At 43.7% G+C, this 23,004-nt stretch overlaps 1 protein-coding gene across 4 annotated transcripts in view; it reads right to left on the reverse strand.

Annotated features, from left to right (window-relative positions):
- LOC141806393 (signal-induced proliferation-associated 1-like protein 1) overlaps positions 1-23,004 on the reverse strand; it is a 45,718-nt gene that overhangs the window by 16,288 nt on the left and 6,426 nt on the right. For all 4 annotated transcript variants that reach the window (XM_074691895.1, XM_074691893.1, XM_074691891.1 and 1 more), the window contains exons 2-4: positions 3,451-5,141; positions 3,235-3,365; positions 16-204 (exon numbers count right to left, since the gene is read on the reverse strand). In XM_074691895.1, coding sequence (XP_074547996.1) covers positions 16-204; positions 3,235-3,365; positions 3,451-4,930 — 1,800 coding nt within the window. In that variant the 5' untranslated portion in view covers positions 4,931-5,141. The remainder of the gene's footprint in view (positions 1-15; positions 205-3,234; positions 3,366-3,450; positions 5,142-23,004) is intronic.

A 23,004-nucleotide genomic window follows, 5' to 3' on the forward strand; every position in this document is an offset into this window, starting at 1 on the left:
TGCTCTGTTACCTACCCCTTGTTCATCCAGTTTCATCAGCTGCTCGGTGACTTTAGGTGTGTTGAGGGCCAGTCTGAGGCAGGACAGGTCCAGCTCAGGAAGAAGGTACTCCAGCACCTCTTTAACAGGCAGACCCCGGGAGGTGCCGTGCTTAGAGGTGGAAGGCACCGCATCCTCGAGGATTGAGCCCCTCAGAGTTGTCAGCTGATGGAGGAAGATCACAGAGCAGGGTGAGAGGAGACTGAACAAATGCATCTCAGGAATCTTTGCTGGGCTTTGAATGTCTTCTTGGAGATTGCACACCCTGATAGGAAAACCTGCCTGTTCAGACACAGGGAGCGTGCTGCTGGAGTTCTTCAAAGTCATGTCATGGACATGTTGTAAGCTTAACAAGACTGAGAAAGGAACCAAAATACAAGTTTGACTGAAGTTTGACAAAAAAAAGTTGAACTGGAAAGGAGAGTTAGGAGGGCTTGTCCAAGTGTTCTGTGTACACAGAGTCAGCATTGTCTCGGCTCAGGGAGTGAACTCAATCTCTCGGCTATCATAAGCACCTGGAACGGACGGAGACTTTCTCTCCTGCCGCTTGAGGCAGCGCAGGGACTGTGTTTACAATGGGCCTGTGTTTCCTATGTGTGGAAGATGTGAGCCAGAGCGAGGGTCCTAAAGCACTTCAGTCTAAAGCAGAGGGTTTAATCACATGCACCTGTCCTTCTCCAGTCCACAACAAACATCCTCAGGCTGGTTACCCTCTGTCTGGGAATGTGTGTTCATGTAATAAAGCCAATAACCCAAAACTGAAAACCTCAAAATCCCCAACCAAACACAGAAGACTGGAGGCCGACAGCACTGCTAAATATGACGATCTATTTTTGCTGAGACACTGAGGCAAAGCTCTCCACGCAGCGGTTTGAGGTTGGCGGACACTGACAGGCCTGGAAGGCTGGAAGATGAGCGCACTTTCTGAAGTTTCTTCACACACTGTTAATATCTGCAGACAGCAGAACAGCCTCAGGCCTTTTAGCATAATAACAAACAAGGACCAAGACAGGATTTACCTTGATGCTGGTCTTCAGTGTGTGGAGCAGCAAAAGTAGTGCATGAACTGTAAAGACTGCCTTTACAGAAAAACAGGCTAAAGACCCCAACAAGTGTTAAAAATGACCCTGAGTCTGGTTGGGGATTCAGATTGTACAATCTTTAAAACAATAATGTCAACAGACTTAATGTCAACTATCACAACCAACCAGTGCAGTTCCTTTCCTTTCACAAATGCATGAGTCAGAGTGTAAAACATGGACAGAGCCTCAGGGACTCACTGATTAGTTTCTAGAGCAGCATTATGAAGTCCAAAAATGATGGTCACCAAATTGGAAATGCTGACTCCAACCAATCTTTGGCTTATCTAGAAATCAGCCTGTAGCATTTTTGCCTGGCAAAACACTTCAGTGCACTCATCTGCCAACCAAAAAGACTTATAAACAATAATCAATCAAATAAGTCACACCCCTAAAAATAAAAAACATTGATACAATCAAAACAGGTGAGACACACTGACTCGTACAGAGGTCAGAAATAAAGAAACAAGAGATAGACTAGGACTGTTTATTTTCAGATCTGACTGTAAACATGTTTTGTATGGAAATAAACAAGGTTTGATGGAACACAGATGGCCAAGTGGTCAAGATCACGCTCATAGGGTTTGCCCCTGTGTGGGCGGCCAGTGTTCAAGTCCCACCTGTGGCCTCTTTCCTGCACTCTCAGCCTGCGTCCAGCTCTATTCACTGTCCTCTCCTATACCCTAAAGGCACAAAGAAGCTCAAAGAATAATTTACGAAATGAGATGTTTAAAATAGGCACTAATGAGGGTTTCTTGGGACCAGCTGCATTTTTTGCATTTCTATGTGAAAAATGTTATTACTGTTATGTTTTTTAACCCCTGAGTTTTCCACTTCACAATAATTTTTGCACCCCAAGCCTACGGAGCACCTAAAGTGACATAGGCAGAGAAGATAAAAATGTATGTTTCTTGTGCACACAAGAAAATAACTGGTGCTCATGAGAAACTAACTTGTGCGCACACACAATAAAGTTTTGTGTATTCACCAAACTTTTGCATGGTCACAAGAAAGTTTTCCTGTGGCCACATTTCTTGTAGTTTCTCTGACATTGTTTGATTGAAGCTGGAAAAGGACGTCTTTGGCTGGCTGTGCGCTGCAGACTGATCTTCCTTGATTTGTAATCCATATCCCTTGCATTTTATGTACAGCTTTCCGTATCCATAAGGTTGGCCCGATGTTTTGTTAGTAAATTTAAAGCGATTACCTGATGTATACAGGTGTATCCCTTGTGCAGAAACAGATTACAAGACTTTAAAACCTGTTTTTAATCATATTCTGAGACAGTATAACAGGGACAGTGCGCAAACAAAGCAGTTATGTCCTCTTAATTAAGTCCAAGGTTAAAATATAGCCCAACTAAGTCCTGTAATGTCCATCACAAGAATTAAGAAGGCTAAGACCGGCTGGTTTCTGTTGTGCACCTGATGTATTGTGAACATGTGAAACTTTCCCGTGCGCACAAGAAAGTTTTTCATGAGCACAAGTTAGTTTCTCAGGTGCATGAAGAACATATATCTTTATTTTCTCTGCCTATATCCCTTTAGGGGCTTCGTGACCTAAAATATTTACTGGTTTCTGCTTTTCTTCCCCAAAACCTTCCCTATATGGCTGTTGGGCTTTTCTAATTCTAAAGCAGACATATTCAGAGACGCATTTGGAGACACATGATCTGTCCAGGTGTGTTGTGTCATGATTAGATCAGCCAGAACCTATCAGGGGGTCATCAGGTATTCAACCCCTTCCTCTCTCTGAATACAGATAGATAAGCGGGGCAGATATCATTGTTTTAGCTCCAATCATTTTAACTCTCCACGGGGTGGGGGGTGGTCTCCTGTGGATGACGGCCTCCTGAAGGCCCCTACACATCGACGCAGGATCGTTAGCTTCTCAGACTATTCTGATTCCGATTCCGATTCTCTAACCCCAACCGTTTCACCTCTCAGTACTGATTTTGATCCACATTAAGAGTAACTTCCTCCAAAATTAAAAAGGGTCCAAAGCTATGGATATTCAAGATCATGTTAATCTATTCTGAATTCTATGGACAGGAGGAGTTGATAAAATGTGTACTGATGTTTGAGTTTTGGGTAAACAACATGACTCTGTGGCCTACCTCACTGGTTCTGAAGATGAGGCGGTAGTTGTACTGCTGACTGAGTTCCTTCTCCTCCTCCAGCTTCTCTCTGCGTAAGCTCACAGCCACTGGACCCAGTGCCTCATCTATCCCAAAGTAGTTCCAGTGCTCTGGAGAAGAGAAGTGGCAAATTTTACCTTAGAAAACATCTGCTTCAAACAACATACAGCCATATGCTGGTAAGTAGAATCTTACCACGTAGATAGAAGAACTTCCTGTAGTAGTAAGCGCCCAGGTCCACATGCTCCACGATGTACTGTTTGCCCTTCTCACTCAGTGTGCTGGGCCCTTCCTTTGGGCCCTCGAGCACTGCAACTCCAGCATTGGTGCAGTGTGTGGTCACAGATGTTTCATACAGGTTACTGTCCCCACACGTGCTCCCTGAGCCACTGTTTCCTGTTCCACCACCCAAAAGCCCATTGTACCCCCCTCCAGCTGCCCCCAGTCTGCGCCTACCAATGCTGTCAAAACCGATCTCATTGCGGAAACAGGGGCAACTTAGGAGCATCTCATTGCTCTGCTCGTCCTCTGCATCTAGACCCGGGCTGTCCCTGGAACTGAGCTCTTCCTGGCTGCCACTCGGGGAGCTGTAAGGCAGGCTGTGCGTGGAGGACAGTGTGGAAGTAGCAGAGGCTACCGCAGCAGCGGATGCCCCTGTGGTGGTGTTTTTCCTCTTGGTTGCAGTCTGTCTGAGCTGGCTGACTTCATTCAGGTCAAACAGCATGCTCTGAACATCATAGTGGGCAAAACCCTTCTGACACACCCAAGGTGGACCCATGTCGTCGCCCCGGCTGTCCTCTGCATCAGAGCCCACCCTGGGGGAGTCTGACTCACCCCTCACACTGCGAAGTTTGCGGAATATGGACTCGCCCCCAGTCTCAGATTTAGTCCGTCTCTTTGGGGGCTTATCTCTGTCCTTAGCTCTGGGGGGCTGGCCATCTACAGCGTCCTCATGGAGATCCACAGCTGCCTGCTTCTGCCCCACATTCAGCATGTCCTCCAGTTTAGCCGGGGCAGGGCTACGCTGGTCAACTTTGTCCCCTTGGTAGCCCTTCAACATTTCAAAGAAGCTCTCTCCAGATGCCCCATGCTGATCTATTGAAGAGGTGCTACCATACTCACGGTGAAGAGGAGACCATTTAGCCCCTGCTGGTGAGCCCCACTCTTCTCCACTGTCTCCACTTGCTTCCATCTCGCTGATAGTCATGTCACTGTTGCTGCGCTGACGGATACGTTTCTGTCGTGGGTTTCTATGAGCAGGACCTCGGTAGTCTGGGGCCAAATAACGCGTGTCGAGGCTATAGTTGTTGGCCTGGATCTGAGCTCGGTTCTTCAGAGTATTGTGGATGTTACGCAGCATAGACGAGTCCTGAGGGCTCATTATAGAGCCTAACTTAACGTGACTTTTTCCAGCAGAGGGCACACCAGAGTTCTCAGGCTCTGTAGATGCTTGCCACACAGCTCCTGAAATGTCTTTCCTGGGGGGCCAGTCGGCCACCCGAGCCCGTACACCCATTTTAGGCACTCCTGTGCTCACAGTGGCATGGATGTTGTCTGTGCGGGTTGGCAAAGCTACTCCGTTTACCATACGAAGGTGGCGGGTGTAAAACTCATCAGTGGCGGGGATGGTTCCCCCAACAGTGCGCTCCATAGGTGGCCGCTTCAGGCTGGTCATGACACCAGTGCCAAAGGCTAAAGGCACTTAGCAGGGAGACATGGCTGTCTCTGGGAGGGGATGCTGCTCCCTGGCTTCATGAGCAGGTTGATTGTCTGGATCAACAGGTGAGGAGGTGAGAAAAGGAAAGAGAAGTCTACGTCTTCAGGACTCAAGCTGATTCCCCCACATTGTATCTTGATACTTGTCTGCCCCTAAACGTCCTCCAATCCTGAAAAGAAAAGAAAAGAAAAATCAGTCAACAACACATCTATTAACGCAAGACCTTGTAGATCTAGAGCTTAGCTAAGTATGAGGTCTGATACCAAAAGGCTTTTGAGACAAAATCCTTTGTACTTGCAATCAGAGGCCTTTACGCTTGATTAGCTTTGAACAGTGCCGCGCTGAACTTTCCCTGACATGGGGGAAGCACAATGACAATCTAAAAGCAAAAAGCAATATTGTTTTAGAACTGGTTCCTCCAAAGCTTGAGACTGAAGCTTCCTCTCTTGCCAACAATAACTAACCACAATGAGCAGAGTTTTAATTCTATCCGCCTTTTCCTCAGATATTCTCACTCTATTTTTAATGTTGACTTCCTCTGAAGACTCTAATGCCAGTGCTGTCATATCTTTAAGGAGTAGACCAAGCTAACACCAGGAACAGGAGGTGTTCACCTTCAGGGCTTTCTGCCACAGATCTTTAATGTTCTATCCAAAGCATACGCAGCAAGGGAATACATCTGAACGTGGCGTGGGGTTCGCTCTATACCATTCTTAAAACTCTTAAAGCATTTTTTTTTTGCATTCATCTTTTTTACGTATGCTATGAAAATAGCACAAGACTTCAAAACCAGAAAGCTGCCTGCAGAAAGAATGGATGTTTTTTTCTTTTTTTTGCCAACAAGGATGTTTTTTATAATGAGTAAATGAAAAGTCACTGACATCTTCAATTTCAGATAAGAGCACCTACTTTTTGAACCAATTTCAGAGTACACACTGAAGAAGGAACATGAAAGCTCAGCCATATTTAAAATGAATGAATGTCATTTAAATTCTTGAGAGCCAAAGCTAAATTACGCCTTTACCTTTCTTAGTTTTGCAAAGTGAAAAGCAGGGATGACATATTTGTCTTTTTACCCTCTACATTCAGGACTGTATTGTAATCAAAATGACAAACAAGTGAGAGTAAAATTATCTGGATCTATAAATAAACTACAATCTCTTCAGCTGGCAAACCTCTGAACCTCCCTCTGTCAGCGAGTGTTAGCTTGTGACTTGTCGGTCGTCTTCTTGCTGTGCTCCTCCAGCAGCCTACATAACTGAATTGTTATGCAGAGTTGCAGTTTTCTCCAACCAATATCCCAAGCTGCACATCAAAAAGCAAAGAGGCTCTTTGAAAGTCATCTGAGAAGTGAGTGATGATCCTCTGCCTGACAAATCGAGCCAATTTGGCAGTGAAGACACTGGGGGAGATTAAGGCTCGTCTCTCCGTCAGCTCTGCCTGGCTGTGGCTGTGATCACATTAGCCACTAGCAATCACAGCAGTGTGACGGGCCTACAGCAGAACCACCTTCACACTTCATCCCAGCTTCAGGGCAAAGTCTATGCTAACAATGACACATACATTTACTTACTGAAAAGAAGACATTCACCTTCCTTTTGAATCATAGAAATGAATCTGATGCATGGGAGCTTTTGAGTCTCAAAAAGAAATTACTGCATAATCCCATGTGACCAAAGCTATTACCAAGGAGGTACATTCAGCTGAGAGACTGGTCAAATTTTCTTAGAAAGCAAAGCTTTCTTAAAAGAAGAGAGTAAAACCTCGAGGCTCTGAAGGTGGTTCAGATCTCACACAGCCTGAGGCAAAGGATCCAATGTTAGCTTTTCTTCAAAACACAAGATTTGATGTTTTCTCACAGCAAACCTCTAAAGCTCGGCTCATTATGCAGCGTCTGCTCGACCAATATCCAGCAAAACAATGCAGCACGAGCTTTTAAGGTAAGACTAAGAGGCATAATCTGTGTCCCCGTGGAACGCTGAACGAGCTGTCTTTTCTTTTGCATTAATATTACAATCCTACTTTTTATTTTTTTTACCTCGCACATAAAGTAGGAATAAACTAGGGTGCTTACACAAGACACATTAATAACAGACGCCTAGTGTCTGATAATGAGCAAAAAAGATCGTCAAAAGAAAAGGACAGGACCTGTCTCTATTCAAATCCAGGACACAAAAGCTTCCTGGTTACATGATACAGAATCTCAAAAAAAAAAAAAAATCAGGATAGAAGATAATATTCACTCCTGTTTCTTATCTGCCACACCATACAGGATACACTTTTCTCATGAATGGGCTTCTATTCTTCAGGGCATAGACAAAAAGTTTGTGTCTAGAGCAGATTAATAAAATCCTTTTAAGTAATTAAAAAAACTAATTCATGTCCTACTAACACCCTTACTTTCTCTGACATGAAAATGAGAAGAAATGATCAGGGACTGTGAGTTAAACTGCAGATCCAGTCCCACAGGGTTGAGCCTCATTCTCTCCTGCTGTTGAGCATCCGTGGGGACACACAAAAGAACAGAAGCAACAGACAAAAAACACACATATGTCCCAGAAAGCAGGGCCTTTAATCTCCCTGCTGGTGGACACAGAGAGATGGCAGGCTACATGGCAGAAGCAGGGTGAGATATTTTCTTTTTCTTTTTTTTACAGGGATTTTAATGGACAGGGTTAAACCTGACAAAACCCATAGCACTCAACACTTCAGAGCTCAGTCTAAATTTAGTTGAGATGACTAAAGCATTCAATAAATCTGATTAAACAAACCCATTGATGTAGTGCAAACATAAATTTTACCTTTGGCTTGCACAAGCATTTGTTGTAATGTCTCTATGAAGCTGTTTAAAGAGGTGAAAAAGAAAATTTAAAGGATTTAAAGCCTTCTCACACTGATTTCTTGTTTTTTTTTAGAAAACCCTTATTTCAGACTCTGATAAAGTTTTTCCTTCTGGCTGCTATCTCTTTAAGAGTACCCATTCTTTAAGCCTCCTTCCCTCTGATTGGCCAGCCTTTTAGAGGCTTCTCTGGCCTAATGTGTTTGAAGTGAATGTCCCCAGGGATGGCTACCTTTCACATTTAAAACAATACGGTGTTTGTGTTAAAACAAACATCAATTTGTTTAATAATAAAATATATAAACTTTTCAATTTAACATAATTCTTCTTTAATATATAACCTTGCAATGCTGTGTTCATGTCCAGCATGGAAAATTGCCTTCTCTTCCACTCCCTCACAGTCACAAGGATGCATTTAGGTACCTATACATGGTGCCTTTTGATTATACCTAGTATTTGTGACAGAATTCGGTCGGTACCTATAAAAGTGCCTAATTGGTACCCATCCCTAAATGTCCCCCAACTAAAGTGTCATGAACAAGTTAAAAATTGCTTCATGTGTAATGACTTCATCATTTTAGCAAGTCGGCTGAAGATCTTGTAGCCCCCCCACCCACCCAAAAAAGACAGTTAGCTGTACTCTTTCAAACTTGGTTGTTAAATCATCACATCTGTCATGGGCACGGCTTCAGGTTCGCTACAACACCAAGTAAGACTTTTAATGCTCCTTTGTTGTAATGATGGCCCAATGCACGTAATGTTAAACACAGCTAATTGTGGTCATAGAGATATCATATTGTTGTGCTCATGGTCCCCTTCTCCATTAACTGCACACTAGCTTATAGAGAAAGCAAACTGGGTTAACTCATTTACTGTTAATGTGTAAATGGTGGACTGCCTTCAGATTTTCCATCATGCTTTAAAAAATTGTGCCTAGATGTAAAATATACAGTTAATGCCATCGCTGCTTCATAGTCTTTCAAAATAAAACATCCCAAGAACTTGTGGTAAAGTTATTCCAGTCCACCCTGTTCTTCACTTTCCAGCAGAATTAAGCAGAGAAATTATTCACAAGTCTGTAGGTCATGTCTTGACAGCTTGAGCCTGTTTTCTAAATGAGGTTAACTTCTTGTAATTGAGGCTCTGACCCTCCAGATGCTCCATCGGCCCCACAGAGAGTTAAACAAAGCAAAGGTACTTATGTAACAAAGAGTGGCTGATTTCACAGCTCACCTATGAGGTGCTACAGTTTGTTGTTTTGGTTGTCAGAGCGAGTCTAGACACAGAAGAGGACTGCGCTCTGATGAAGTAACATGCCTGAATAACAGCTCAGCCTGCACACGTTGACTCAGACAGAGGACTTCTCGGGATCTTGTGATAAATCACACACAAACACTCTACATGGAATAAAAGTTGGGAGTCAGACAGCACCCAGTCAGTCAGGAGATGACAATGTAACAGTTGTGGGATGAATCAGGAGCATGAACCCATAGTCAGAGGTTTTAAAACTTGACTCACAAACATAAGAGTAAGCAAAAGAACAAGATCTGAGTCATCGTCATTAAGCTCACAGTAGGGGGGCTAGGTGCTTCCAAAGCTGGGGTCTCTGTTTCTGGGCTGGCTTGGTTAGCTGATGTCTCAGACATAAAAAGCAACATGCTGGAGCTGAAAGACTCTTCGTCTTGGGACTCCAAACACAGAGGTAATGAAGTTTCTTAGTGAACTGGGCGAGTGTCTCCAAAGCCGAGACAAAAGAGCCCAAGGATTGCCCTACAAGGTTGTAATTACTGTGTGCTTCAATGGGACTAAGGAGCTGTTTGGCCGACACCACTGGCTTTCAAACAGGCACCCTACCATTTAGGCCACTGGCTCTCCCTGTCTCCTAATCTTCCCTCTCCAAGGGCTGCCTGAGCTGTTGGGCAGCAGGCACAAAGGTCCCTCTGTCCTGGCTTGGGCAACACCGGGGCCTCATTCCAACATAGTGAAGTCTTTGAAAAATTGCCTGGCACTGGAGCCCCACTACGGCTGTGTGTATGAAGCCAGGAAAACAGAATAAATGAGATGCGAGGGAGAGCTGAAGAGTTCGAGATGAGATAAACAGTGAAGCAGAGTTTGGAAACAAGTTAAACAAAAGCGTCAAAGAGTGAGGACGATGTAGTTGTGATGAGGAAAGAGCTGCAGGAGAATGGACTGTAACAATCAGTAAGTTGAGGAATAATAGAGAGAAAGTTATCTGCATGAGAGGAAAGGAAAATAAGAATCATAACAGACAGATGACACTAGTTGTAGTTTGATTTTACAATAATCTCATACTGCTATAGATCAGATTTCTAGAGATGCTGACTCTACATTTCTTGCATTATTTGTGTTTGGTCAGGTCTGATCTGTAAAATAAGTATGTTAACAACAGAAGAGTGGAGCCTGACTGGAAAACTTCAAACTCTTCCAAAGTGAGCAAGCTCTCCCACAAATTTATGAAGCTGTCTGGCAGAAAAAAAAAATCTGCAGCTACAATATTTTCTCTTCCTCCCACACAACATCATCCTGAGGAGAGTGGGGTTAACTGGGGTCTCTTCACATCCTCAGAGGTGTAGCTCAGCCACTGCTGCCCAGAGGCACAACACATGCACAGGAAGTAAGAGAGCATCTCCCTTACTCCCCTGTCTCCATCTGTGGGACTCTTTTTTTTTTTTTTTTCATTTCCATCCTTTTCTGTCTGCTCCTGTGTGTGCATCTGGCTGAGAACCAGGCACAAACCTGCCCGTCTGATTGAGCAAGCCTGAGAAGCTGACACCTTGAGAGGAAAACAGGCAGGCCTGCTGGCAGACAAACGATAGTCGCGTCACCCAACCGCGAGGCGAGAGCCTGGAATTCCACCAATTTCAGGAGAGGAAGTGGTGAACGTGTGAGTGAAGGGGGAGAGAAGACGAAAGGCATGTTCAGGCAAACTCTGCGAGGGTAGAGTAACACCAGTCCTCCAAGTGATAGTCTGTTACAAACACTGTGAAGCCTGCTACGACTTTAAAACAATGGCTCAGTCTTTAATTGAGCTTTGATCTGTGAAATAAAAGCTCCATCTAAGGATGAAGACAATCACAACATGAGAACTGAAGCGACAAACGGTTCAACTGAGCACACACCTCGTGTATTTAGAGAACTTCAAAAACCGGTGGCAGTGAATCGACATTCATCATCATCACCATTGTTCTGTGCTGCTCTGCACCAACGCTGGGCCCCACGCTATCACTGCAGCACAGTTCACTAAGTAAATGGGCAGAGCTAACTACTGGCAGAGTGAATTTCCCTCAAAGAAGACAGTTCTGGAGGAGCGCCAGGATATATTCTTTTCCATTATCTCCAGCAGGGTGTCCTCGATTCTTCATCCTTTCTTATCCACTCAGTGCTCCAGCAGGGTTTCACGGTTACGTGGGAGAGACAGCGGGATAAATAGACACTTGAGGCACTTGACATAGTTTAAAGTTAGCAGCGGCAAACCCGTTCCTGTTCTCAATGTCATTATCTGGGTGGGTGAGGGGGTTTTCTCACTGAAAGCCTTTGTCCGACTCTTTGAGGGCCGTTTACCTTGAGAGAGAAAACTAATTGCCCTGCTTACAGCTTAGGTGGTCTCTTCTGTCTGGAGTAAAGAAGACTAATCTATTAGCTGCCCCGTCAAAATAAAAGATGGAAAAGTCCTCGGTCTTATAGGCTTGTATTCAGGTGGTTTCAAGTTTGTGGCTCCATCAGCAGAAGTCTGCACAGCAGTTTTACAGCGTCATGCTTCATAAATACATTAAATCTACAGAGGCCGAGCGAGAGTTGGTTTAGTGTCTCATATTTGACAGGAGGCTATAGATGGCTTGTCTTTATTGAGAAAGCTCAGATTTAAGCTTGTCAGCTTTTAAAAGTGGTGCCTTATAAAGAGCAATGGGAAGGAGGAGTGTGCTGCTGCCTGAAGAGGAATGTAAAAAATTATAATGAGGCGGCTGCCTGGCTCCTGAACTGCAGCAGTCGGGATCTGAGGCTTAAAAGTTGATGTCTGCTTCAGGCTGCACTTTCCCTCTCCCTGCTCGCAGTCTCCAACCCGAGGACTCCATTAGAGGGGCGGTGAGCTCCTGATGCACATGGACAGGTACACGCAAAGACAAAAGCTCTCAAACACACACATGCATGACAAAGCAAAGAGAAAGAAGAAGAACACAAAGCAGTTAATTTGAGAATCAGCTCTCGAACTCATGGGACGAAATCTGTTTAAAAAAAAAACTACTTTTGTTTTCTGCTAACATCAACCACAGACAGCACTTTCCTTTTCTCCATCAGTCCATAGTTATTATTTTTACAACACCTGTCTCAAAAGGAAATCACCTTTTCCTGGAAATCACATGACTGCAGGCTATGGTTGCTGAAAGCCAATGCAAAAGAGGCGGTTCAACCTGTCTGCCTTCATACTGACTCAAACAGGATGTAAAGTGGGTTCAAATAAAAGTAGAAATCAAGTTTTACTGAAAAATTCAATGAACAACCTTCATTCATGAGCAGGTCAAAGACTCTGCAGCGGTGTTTCCTGCTTGGTTGCAGGCCAAACGACTGGCTGGAGAGATTGCAGTGTTGAAGCCTCAAACTGGCTGCTGTTGGTTAGCTCTAAATGTAGAGACACAGGGACTGTGTGGTTGTTGGTGGATTGTATTTTACCAATGCAGACTCGTATTAAAGATTACCAGGTGATTTTTAGCAGGTTGAAGGGTTTTGCTAGTGCCCCCTTTGTGAATGACGCAGTCCAAAGCTCACGATCCCCTGCTTTGAAGTTTCTCTCACCACTGCTGCCAGTCAGATGCATATAAACTTCCCACAAGCAATTTTTTATTGCTTATTCTTTGTAACATATTAATCTGACCTCGGCTTGCAACACTGTGACTGAGTGCAGAGTAACCAACGTCCTTGACTGCCTAACACATCAGACGAGTCTGCCTCTTTGAAAAGGCAGAGATACTTTGATATCATTAAAAGAGCTTTAGAGTATAAAAACACAATCCTTAGTGCAGAGAAACACACCAGCGCTTCCACTTTCACACAGGAACTGTGCCAAAACACATTCTGCGACACAGTTTCCTCCAGATGAAAAAGTTTAAAGATTGATATGGGATTGTTTCTCTGTGACCCCTGTAGGGAGTCTGTCTCTCCTGCTGTTACAACGGATGCCTCCTCAGCTGAAAGGTTTCCCACTACAGCATCTGAGGCCCAGTTTACACGACAGCGTTTCATCCAAAAATGCTAAAACGCAGTGAAAAAAATGTTCATTTACACAAAAACGCCAAGGGACTGAAAGGGCTGTAATAAGCATGCCAGGCCTGTAGGTGGCGTGCGATGTTTAATCCTTTAAGGGATGATACTACAGACCAGCTACACATACATTTTCTTAGTTTATTTATTGAAGGGTTTAAAGTAGGATGTTCATCCAAATTTTATCCAAAGAAAATTCACTAAAAACCAGGAAAGCTACAGCCAGCCTATTACGACACAGCCAAAGTAGTTGATTAAAAAGTCCCATCTCTGACAAGGAAACAGCCGATGATACCTTAGGCTTTTGGTGGCCAATCAGGCCCTGTTTACACCAATACATTTCACTCCAATACGCAGTGAAAAAAATCTGCGTTTACACGGAAACGCCAAGGGACTGAAAACGCTGTAGTAAGCATGCCAGGCCTGTAGTCGGCGCTATAACTGTCTTGTTCAGAAGCTGCCTTTGGTAGATCTTCACTGAAGTAGAGTTGGTCTGATCATCTGGTGTATTGGGGGATACTAAGTAAAAAAAGTGGAGCAAAAGACGCACATTTTGTTGAAACACAGTCAGCAGATTCAGCAGATTGAGCACAACACGGTAGTTTGTAATGATCCTAATAACAGTACTGTTGTACTGTATGCGCTAGCGTAAAGCAGAGTGTGATGTCAGCGTTTCACCTGAAAACGCCGGCTTACTGTTTACATGGAAACAGTGTCAGCAGCATTTCAGAAAAACCCCACTCTGAAGGCCGTTTTCAAAAGTTTGTGTTTTAGGTCGGCTGAAACGCCGTTTCCATGTAAATGCGAGGCCGAAATGCAACAAAACTTTTGCATTTCACCCTGAAACCATTGCCGTGTAAACGGCCCCTGAGTTTCAAACCTGGGGGTTAACAGCTATTCTGTTCCAGTACTTTGACTTTTTGAATTGGGGTAAAAATGTAAGCAGTTCTTGTGTTTGACACAGTTTTACCACGCTGATCCCAGCAACCAAGCCCTCCAGATTAACCCTGGTGCAACGGGAGCAATTCCCAGCAGTGCACCTTGTTAAACAGGGACATGAGGGTCGGGGCAGGGAGGTGTTTACAGGGGGAAAGTTTCCTTTCTTCACCTAACAAAAGGTAAATATGCCTCTCTTTCTTAGTATGTGAAAGGCAGATGTGTTACTAAACAAAGACTCCCAGCACAGCATGAGGCTGGCGCATGCCTGTGTGTGTGTGTGTGTGTGCGCTCTGGAGTGTGTGTGTTTGGATGGGGTAATTTCCATCAGTTGAGGATTAAAATAGAAGAGATGCAAGAGTCGCAGCAACATAATTAACAGTGTTGATGCAAGGAGGAGGGCTGAGTGAATAGTTTGTGTTTGCCGTCTATAATTCAGCCTCTCCACGTGCCAGGAGTTGGGAGGATGGGGCTCAGCCAAGGGGGGCTGCCAAATACTTCCAAACCCACTATTACTTCATTCTGGGATCACAGGCACTCACAAGCAACACAAATCAGGACAGGACGGCAGCGCTGCTCACTCTTTGTGCGTATGAAGCAAGCTGAGATTCACTTCGACTGCCCGCGGGATCGATGTCACATCTCTGGAGCAGCAGCCGAGTTATGGAGCTGCAGGAAAGTTTGGATGAAAAAAACAGAGTGGGTCATCCGACATCAATCAAAATGTCAATCAGATCTTTGTGTTGGATCGTAGGAAAGGCTGGTGCTTCATGGTGTCGCGTGCACTGCTGGTCGCTCCGGGCTGGGGGCATCCAGTGGTCACACACTCTGTATGCCAGACCGCCATGCTGTGTGCATGAGTGCGCCCATCACTGAGGATTGGTCACTTGCCCAGCTCAAGTCCTCGCTGGGCACAGGCCAATACGGCCTTTTGCTCCTGTGGCTCATGGCGAGTGACGGTGGAAATAAACCGTGGCAGGCAGTCAATAATATTCCTGAAAATCCTCATGCTTAGAAACAAGGAGGACGCATGACATACATAGAAATCTTTACTGGTACTAATCACATGGACACATTGTTCCTGCCTGGAACAAACCAATCAATTCTTAAATGTTAACCCTGAAACTGAGAGCTCAGAGTGACTGATAATTCTGGTCACTCCATTAGATGAAGCTACTTTGGTAATGTCAGGTGAAAGGGCAGCATGGCCTCAAGGGGCCACCAGCAGGAATTCATCTCAACCAATAAACATCATTTTGGATGGGCCTGCAGGATATGAGCACAATTTACAATGTGCAGGGAGAGGAGATGCACCAATCTTCAAAATCAAGGTAGACACTGACACCCATGTTTGAAATAATGATTTAGCTTCCTTTTTTTTCATTCTCACTGTGCATGCGTGGGTTCTCTCCGGGTACTCCGGTTCCCCCCACAGTCCAAAAACATGCTCATCAGGTTAATTGGTAACTCTAAATTGTCCATAGGTGTGAGTGTGTGCGTGAAAGGTTGTCTGTCTCTGTGTCAGCTCTAGGGATGGGTACCTTTCACATTTGAAACGATACGGTACCGATGCCCAGTACCTGGCAATCGGTACCTGTACTCAACAGTACCTATTTTCGGTACTTTTTTGTGTTCATGTGGTAAAAAATATCAATTTGTTTCATAATAAAGTTTTTTTTTCACTTTGACATATTTATTCTTCAGTATATTAACTTGCAATGCTGTGTTCATGTCCAGCATGGAAAATTGCCTACTTTTCCACTCCCTCACAGTCACAAGGATGCATTTAGGTACCTAAGCATGGTACCTTTTGATTTTACATTAATCGATACCCGGTACTTTTGACAGGATTTGGTCGGTCCTTTTAAAAGTACCTAAATCGGTACCCATCCCTAGTCAGCTCTGTGATTGACTAGTGACCAGTCCAGGGTGTACCCCGCCTCTCGCCCAATGACAGCCAGAATAGGCTCTTGAGACCCTGAACAGGACAAGGGATTTGGAAAATGAATGAATCCGTTTCAAAAGGGGACTTCTCCTACCTCTGAATCAGCAGCACTGTACGCTAGCTTGCTACCATTAAATTGATTAAACTAGGATAGGATGCATCAGATACAGATAAATATCAGCTACAGGCATCAGTGCAGGGCTCGCTATTTGGGGTATACACACACACACAATTACACACACACACACACACTCAATATAAATCGTGTCATTACTGGAGGACGTTGAGTCTCAAACATCACTTGAAGCCAAGCACTCAGCTGATGTAGGAAATCTCCTTGTTTCAAAAGTTGTCCAGGCTGTCCAGTGTGGTCTTTATTTCCCTCTAAGTGGGGACTATAGACTGTATACAGAGTGGACAGCGTGGCTCCACCATTCACCATTGTATGGTTGTGAAGCCAAAATACCCCCGTCACAGGCGCCGCCATTGGCAGCCGTTGTGCGGCCAGAGTCTGCGCAGTAGAAGCTAAGGGACTCGAAGGGAATCGGAGTGGAGCCAGGTGACAAAAATAAAGGTATTTTTTTCTTTCGAGTGTCTAATATCTTTTTAGCTCTCCCTCCTGACATATTTTACAATCCCCAAGAAAAATACACAAGAACAGCAGCTGTCGATCATTGTTATAAGTGACATAGAGCCTCGTTTCTAACCTCTTTTAACTAATGAAAACAGAACTCCTCGGAAAAAAGAGGACTTGAATACAAGGCAGCCAAATGATATCCTCAAATCACCACAACAATCAAATGTGAGAAACATTTCCACGAGGTGTTTTAATTTTTTAAAGTTTGCCCACAGCCCACCTGAAATGACTGGGGAGACAGATTTTTTTTTTTTTTGCCTATACTGCAGCCAGCCACCAGGGGGAGCAGTTTTGGGGCAGTTTCACTTTGTGCCAAGCAAGATGACTTCCATTTTCTCAACAGTCTATGGTAAGGAAAGATCATGTCTTACTAGTTTTTTTTTTTTTTTTGGCTCTTCTGAATGTTTAATACTAAGAGTGCTTTCAAAACAACCATATGACGACACATCTCAATGTCTGATAAACTGAAGAGTACAAAATACTCCTTAAACATATGAAAGGGCTTATTCTTTGGCACCAGCTCTAAAATCAAATCTAAAGATATTTTTAGAGAATATAAATGAGTGAAATGAAATTAAAATATCAACATTTGAACTAGCATTACAATGTGGTATCACTTTTGAGATTGCATTTGTCTTTCCTAAATACAAAAAGTCATAAATTCACTGCTGGGCTCTTACATGTCTCAAACATGAAGCAAACCTTGTTTAGTTTGAGCATTCTGTGTGTTCATTTTACAAAAAGGTAAACCAAGATGCCGTCTGCAGCTCTTCATTCAGTGCTGTCAAATCTTCTCATCAGTTTAAATGAATCTCGCTGTAAGTGCAGAGGAAGGACCTTTTAAAATTTGGTCTGAATCCAGACCTGACTCTGTGACAAGCTATAAAAACACATTCAACTAATTTTACTTGACAGATATAGTGGTTCTCCTCGCAGATTAGCACATCACACCAGGCTGGACTGTTGGCCTTGGCAGAGGTGTGCCTTCCTCTTTCCTTCCTAATTGCCTCTCGCTCCATATTGCGTCATATTGCATCCATCAAGCTTTTTCTCTGAGTGCCCTGCAACGTGTGGATGCGATTTTTTAAGGGCCTAATTATGCATCGTGGTGTGGGTTAAGGAGCAAGACAGGGCAAGGGTGACAGCAGTTAGCTCCTGGTGAACAACAGTGAGTGTGCAGCAAGGTCAGCTGACAACAGGCTGACTGATTCTCCCAGCCGAGGTGTCAATGTGACAGATGTCTGTGATGTTTGGAAGTCATCCACCTCCGGCCTCTCACATCCTCTGTCTGATTACACAGGTAGCAAACAAGGCGGATCACAGACAGAATCCTGATGAGACCACCCCCACTGCACATCTTAATTCATCGCAAACATGGAATTAATCAGGTGCATCCGAAGACAATCAGAGCCTTTATGTGCCAGCGAAACAATAACAACAGTATCTGTTGCTAAAACACAGACACAATCACTGGGAGCTCAGATCAGATAACAGCCTTTCAGGAGGAAAGAATGGAAACACAGGCAGCCACAGAGGAATGGAAAGCTCTCAGGGAACAAAAACCACCAAAGAGACCTCACTGCCTGGTTTAAATAGCAAGAATGAAGTATTTTGGGAATGACGTGCTGGCGTGTTTGTCGTTTGTCTGGACAGGTTGTGGTGAGGTGATGTTGTGGAGGAGCAGCTGTTTGATTTGACTGTTTGTGAGAGGTTAGGACCCCACAGAGCAAACATGAGAAACATGAGCTCCACTGCCGCAGCAGCAGCATTGACCACAGGCTTTTTAAAAGCCCCCTGGAGAATACCAACAGATCTATCATAAGATCCTCTACACATCCTTCTGGAGTTCATTTTCATCAGTCAAGTATCAATCGATCAGCTGCTTAGCCTACAAATACACCTCTGCAGTAATCGGGGGAAGCTAAGCAGATCATTTGATTGCTTGGATGAATAGGGGCGGCTATAATGGGATGCATTTCAACTGTTCAAGGATTCCCCACAGACAAATAACAGACAGAGGAGCACAGTTGTGCTGTTAGAAACAATTAAAGCCTCAGCTAAGAGGACAGGAATCAGAGGAAAACACAGTGAGTCATTCTGGAAGGCTAAAGTCAAGGTGAAAGCTTGATTAATATCCACTCACGTTGGCCAAAGAGCTGCTGTGCTGCCACCAGACATTAATCGTCTTCCTCGGCACAGGACGTTCTGTACAATTTTGCAATTAACCCTTTTAAGCTTGCACGGATGGAGGCAGAACAGCAAGAATATGATCTTGCCAGGTAAGCACTTAAACAAGGTAACGGCATGTGCTGCAGTGCGAAGGACCAGGAGGGAGAGCTTCAGTGTGAGTTGACACGAGGACCAGTGCAGGGAAGAAGGAGGGGTACAAAGGCAGGGCTTGTTATCCTTTCTGGAAAGCTCGGGGGAATTCTCTGCCATGTCTCTGGAGAAGCCAGGGTGACAGTGCTGTCCCTACAGCTTAGAGGGCAGCCTGATCTAAGTAAGAACTCAGAGGAGAGCTCAGGTGTGCCACAGCAATGAGTATTATTCATCAGAAATGCTGTAGATTCTAAACTCACAGCTCTGACTGCAGGGAGGCATAATGAGAACACAAAATCCACAACAGCGATGTAACAAAGTTATACACACAAACCGTTTCCCCGTCATTGATTCTGGCACGTGTCCAGTGCACAGCCCAGTGCACTTCCAGTCCAATTATAAACAGTCAGGCCGCAGAGTTAATCAATTCATACAGAGTCATTTGGACTGTGATAAGCCAGCTAGTGTTGCATAACAGGGGTGTCTTGCTAAATCACAGTATGTGCCAGAGAACCAAACCTGCACGGTGTTCTGCTGCTGCTGCTGCTGCTGCAATCACTGGGACGCTCCGTCCAGCTCTGCAACTGTGGTTTATCATGCTGCAGAGTCAGACGCATGCACGACACATCAGATATGAAGAGCAGCCCAGGGAGCAGTGCTGAATGCTTTTTTTTAATCAAGCACAGCAAATTTTAAAACACGTGACTGAAAAAGAGGAGAAAATTAGCATGAGCTTTATTAATCAGACAGCTGTCCACATTGTTTCTTTTTTCAGTTTTAGTCTTGGTTCTAAGATACAGATCAGAGCTGACAGCAATTAACACCCCCAATCCTACATTAGCTTACAACGCTGCATCCCCACGAGTCACGGGGGAGGAGGGAAACATGCAAGTTTCTGGGTCTCTCTGTGAGGCTTTCATTTGCATTTTGTTTGCCTCACACGTGCTGAGGATTTCAGCACCTGGTTCAGGTTTCTGGAGTTTGTGAAAATCAGGCAGGAGTCTAAGGTCCAGGGAACTAAGACAGGAACAGGCGCAGGTTTTATAGTCCTGGTAGCAGACAGACACATGTGACCTGAATGTAATCAGCATTTCAAGTCAAGTGTTAACAACATGCTAATACAAGCAGAGTAACACTTCCTTTACTACTCATGAGCGCTGACTGATAACTGAAACACTGGTGCACTATCATGAAAATATGGCTCATAGAAAGTGTACTGAGCTGGTGACCTGTGATTAGGGATGGGAACCGAATTAGGTACTTTTAAAGGTACCGACTAGGGCTGCACGACTATCGCATTCACAATCGCAATCGCAATGTCAGCACACGCAATTACGTAATCACAAAAGAGGTTATCGCAATCGCAATGTCAGCACATGCAATTCAGATTTTTCTCCATGATAACCAAGCAAGTCTGTAGACTCATCATGACACAACTTTTTTTATTTAATCGCAAGCACAATTGCAATCGCAACATTGTCCACCTAATCGCAAATCGCACCTTTTCCCCAAATCATGCAGCACTAGTACCGACCGAATTCTGTCAAAAGTTCCGGGTGCCGGTTCATGTAAAATCTAAAGGTACCATGTTTAGGTACCTAAATGTCCTTGTGACTGTGACGGAGTGGAAGGGTAGCCAATTTTCCACGCTGGAGATGAATACAGCATTGCAAGGTTTTTGAAAGAAGAATAAATAGGTGTAGTAAAAAAAAAAAAAAGTATTTTATTACTAAACAAATTGGTATTTTTTACCACAGAAACACAAAAAAGTACAGAAAATTGGTACGGCTGAGTACCGGTACAGATTGCCAGGTACTGGGCATCAGTACCGTATCGTTTCAAATGTGAAAGGTACCCATCCCTACCTGTGATGATCCCCTGTTGGGTTATGTCCACATACTGCAAGCCTTCCCCAAATCAGAGTCAGACTATCAGTCACTTAAACATCCAGATGTTACTATTAACATCAGACAAAATGCTTCAACAACCAAAGAGTGTGTCCAGGTTTGATGGGCAGAATGAGCTCAGCTATTCTCTGATGTTTTTGTCTGGGCATTGAAATAGTTCTTTTACATGTTACCAGTTTCTGGTATCACTTTTCACTTCTGATATGGACTCAAAAAAGTAAGACCCAGTATCCATGACTTAAGGCCAATCCAAAGTAGGGGTGCACGAATACAACTTTTTTTTATCTTGAATCCTGATACCGATACTGATCTGATTAAATTAAAAACTTTTATACCCTGGAGACTAAATCATAGTTTAGCCTTAGTGTCAAGGTCAGACCGATCTTTTCCCACGGATACCTTATCTAGCTTTGAGGGGCTTGATCAGGCTGATACCTGATACCAGGATTGGATTGATACATTCCCTAATCAAAAGGACAGATTTATTCCACTCAGTTTTAGACAATTCAGTGTTCATCAACACCAGCAGTTTGGTACATTTTTGCTGAAAAAGTATGAAAAAGGAATCTTCAGCTGCTCAGCAGTTTGGGGGTATTTTATAGTTGTTTTGTCAAGTTCAATTCCTCACTTATCTGCTTACGGTTTATAGTTTAACTGTAATTCCTGTTAGTACTAAGAAATCTATTTACCACACATTACCCATTCATAATCCCATTAAATAATAATGTTGTCAATTTGAATATTGTTATTCAATTTTTTTTTTTACAAATGTACACATTTTGGCATTGGCCAATCCCAAGGTCCAGGTATCAGTAGCCACGTATACATGGACCCAACTATTCCGCTTGCATTTGGTTTATTTGCTCAAACGGAAAGAATTTAACCTTTGTATTCACCTCATTCCAAAAGAAAAGTGCCAATCCGAATGGACATTTAATCGGTTTCAAAGGGGTGGAATATTCCTTTCCTCAAACCGATTGAGGTATCATGTATCCACTCAGACAGAAAGTTGTCAGGGTGCCTTCTTTCAGCGCATGCTCAGATATGACGAAAGACGCAACTAGAGACGTTCCTCAATTGAGAAATGGCGGCGAGCAGTCATATTTGTAGGAAAGTTTGCTTTTGATCCAAACTCTGAAGAACTGAACATAATTTCAAGACTGGACGGACACTCGCAAAACGGAGTACAGCAACACTGTGATAAAAAAACTGTTGTCCTCTGTCTTTGATAAATCACATGATGCTTACGTTTTTCTGTGCATGCCCCATTGACCATTCTGTTTGATTATAGCGGCGCATGTAGACTAGAGATTGGAATATTCCTTTCCATGTATACTATTGTTTTCAGAAAAGTCATTCAGAAAGATTCCATTCAGAAAGACGAAAAACTCCTGATGTAAACATGGCTACTGTTGGTATCAGGACCTGAAAAGTCAGATTGGTGTATCCCTGAGTTCTTTCATGCAAAACTACTAAACCCCTCAAAAGGCTACACCTGACTAAAACAGGTCTCCTCTGATTGAACATACCAACCTAATTTGCACTCATTTTTTAACATTTCCTTTGACATACAATTATCAGAAATAGTCAGAATTTCAAAACAAATGTCATCTTTGAAAAAATAACCAAGACGCTGAGTTTTCAGTTTAATAGAACTGATTCAGAAAGTAGACCTAAAATGAGATTCTTCACTTTTCCATGTTGATATCTGAGCTTATTCTGGGCCTCCAGTTTCATCATGGTCCACCCAGCATTGTATCCATCCATGTTCTACACATTTCTGTCATATCCATAACAGCTTTCAGTTTCAAATTTGCATCTCTTGTAGCAGCGCTGTAGACCGAGTATCCAGGAACACATCAATGAAACATACAGGAAACAGGCAGCCAGAGAGGAAAGGCTGGGAAAGCAGCCATGTTTGTTATTAGTCAACCCTATCTGCCCCCAGCACCTGGAGCAACATGAGGAAAGGACTGTGGCCTGATTCATCAGACAAAGTGCCGTTATATACTGTACAGCCTTACTGTTTTATAATTCACTGTGAACTTATTTCTAAGGCTGTATCAGTACAACAGAACTTGATGGTCACGCTGCGAGAGGAGAAGCTCTTCCTTCACTTCTCAAGCAGAGCACTTCAAACATCCATGTGTTTAAAAAGTCATCTGAATCTTG

This window comes from Halichoeres trimaculatus, unplaced genomic scaffold (assembly GCF_033239565.1).
Source record: "Halichoeres trimaculatus isolate MK-OKI-2021-1 unplaced genomic scaffold, fHalTri1.1 fHalTri1_scaffold_17, whole genome shotgun sequence".
Taxonomy (NCBI): domain Eukaryota; kingdom Metazoa; phylum Chordata; class Actinopteri; order Labriformes; family Labridae; genus Halichoeres; species Halichoeres trimaculatus.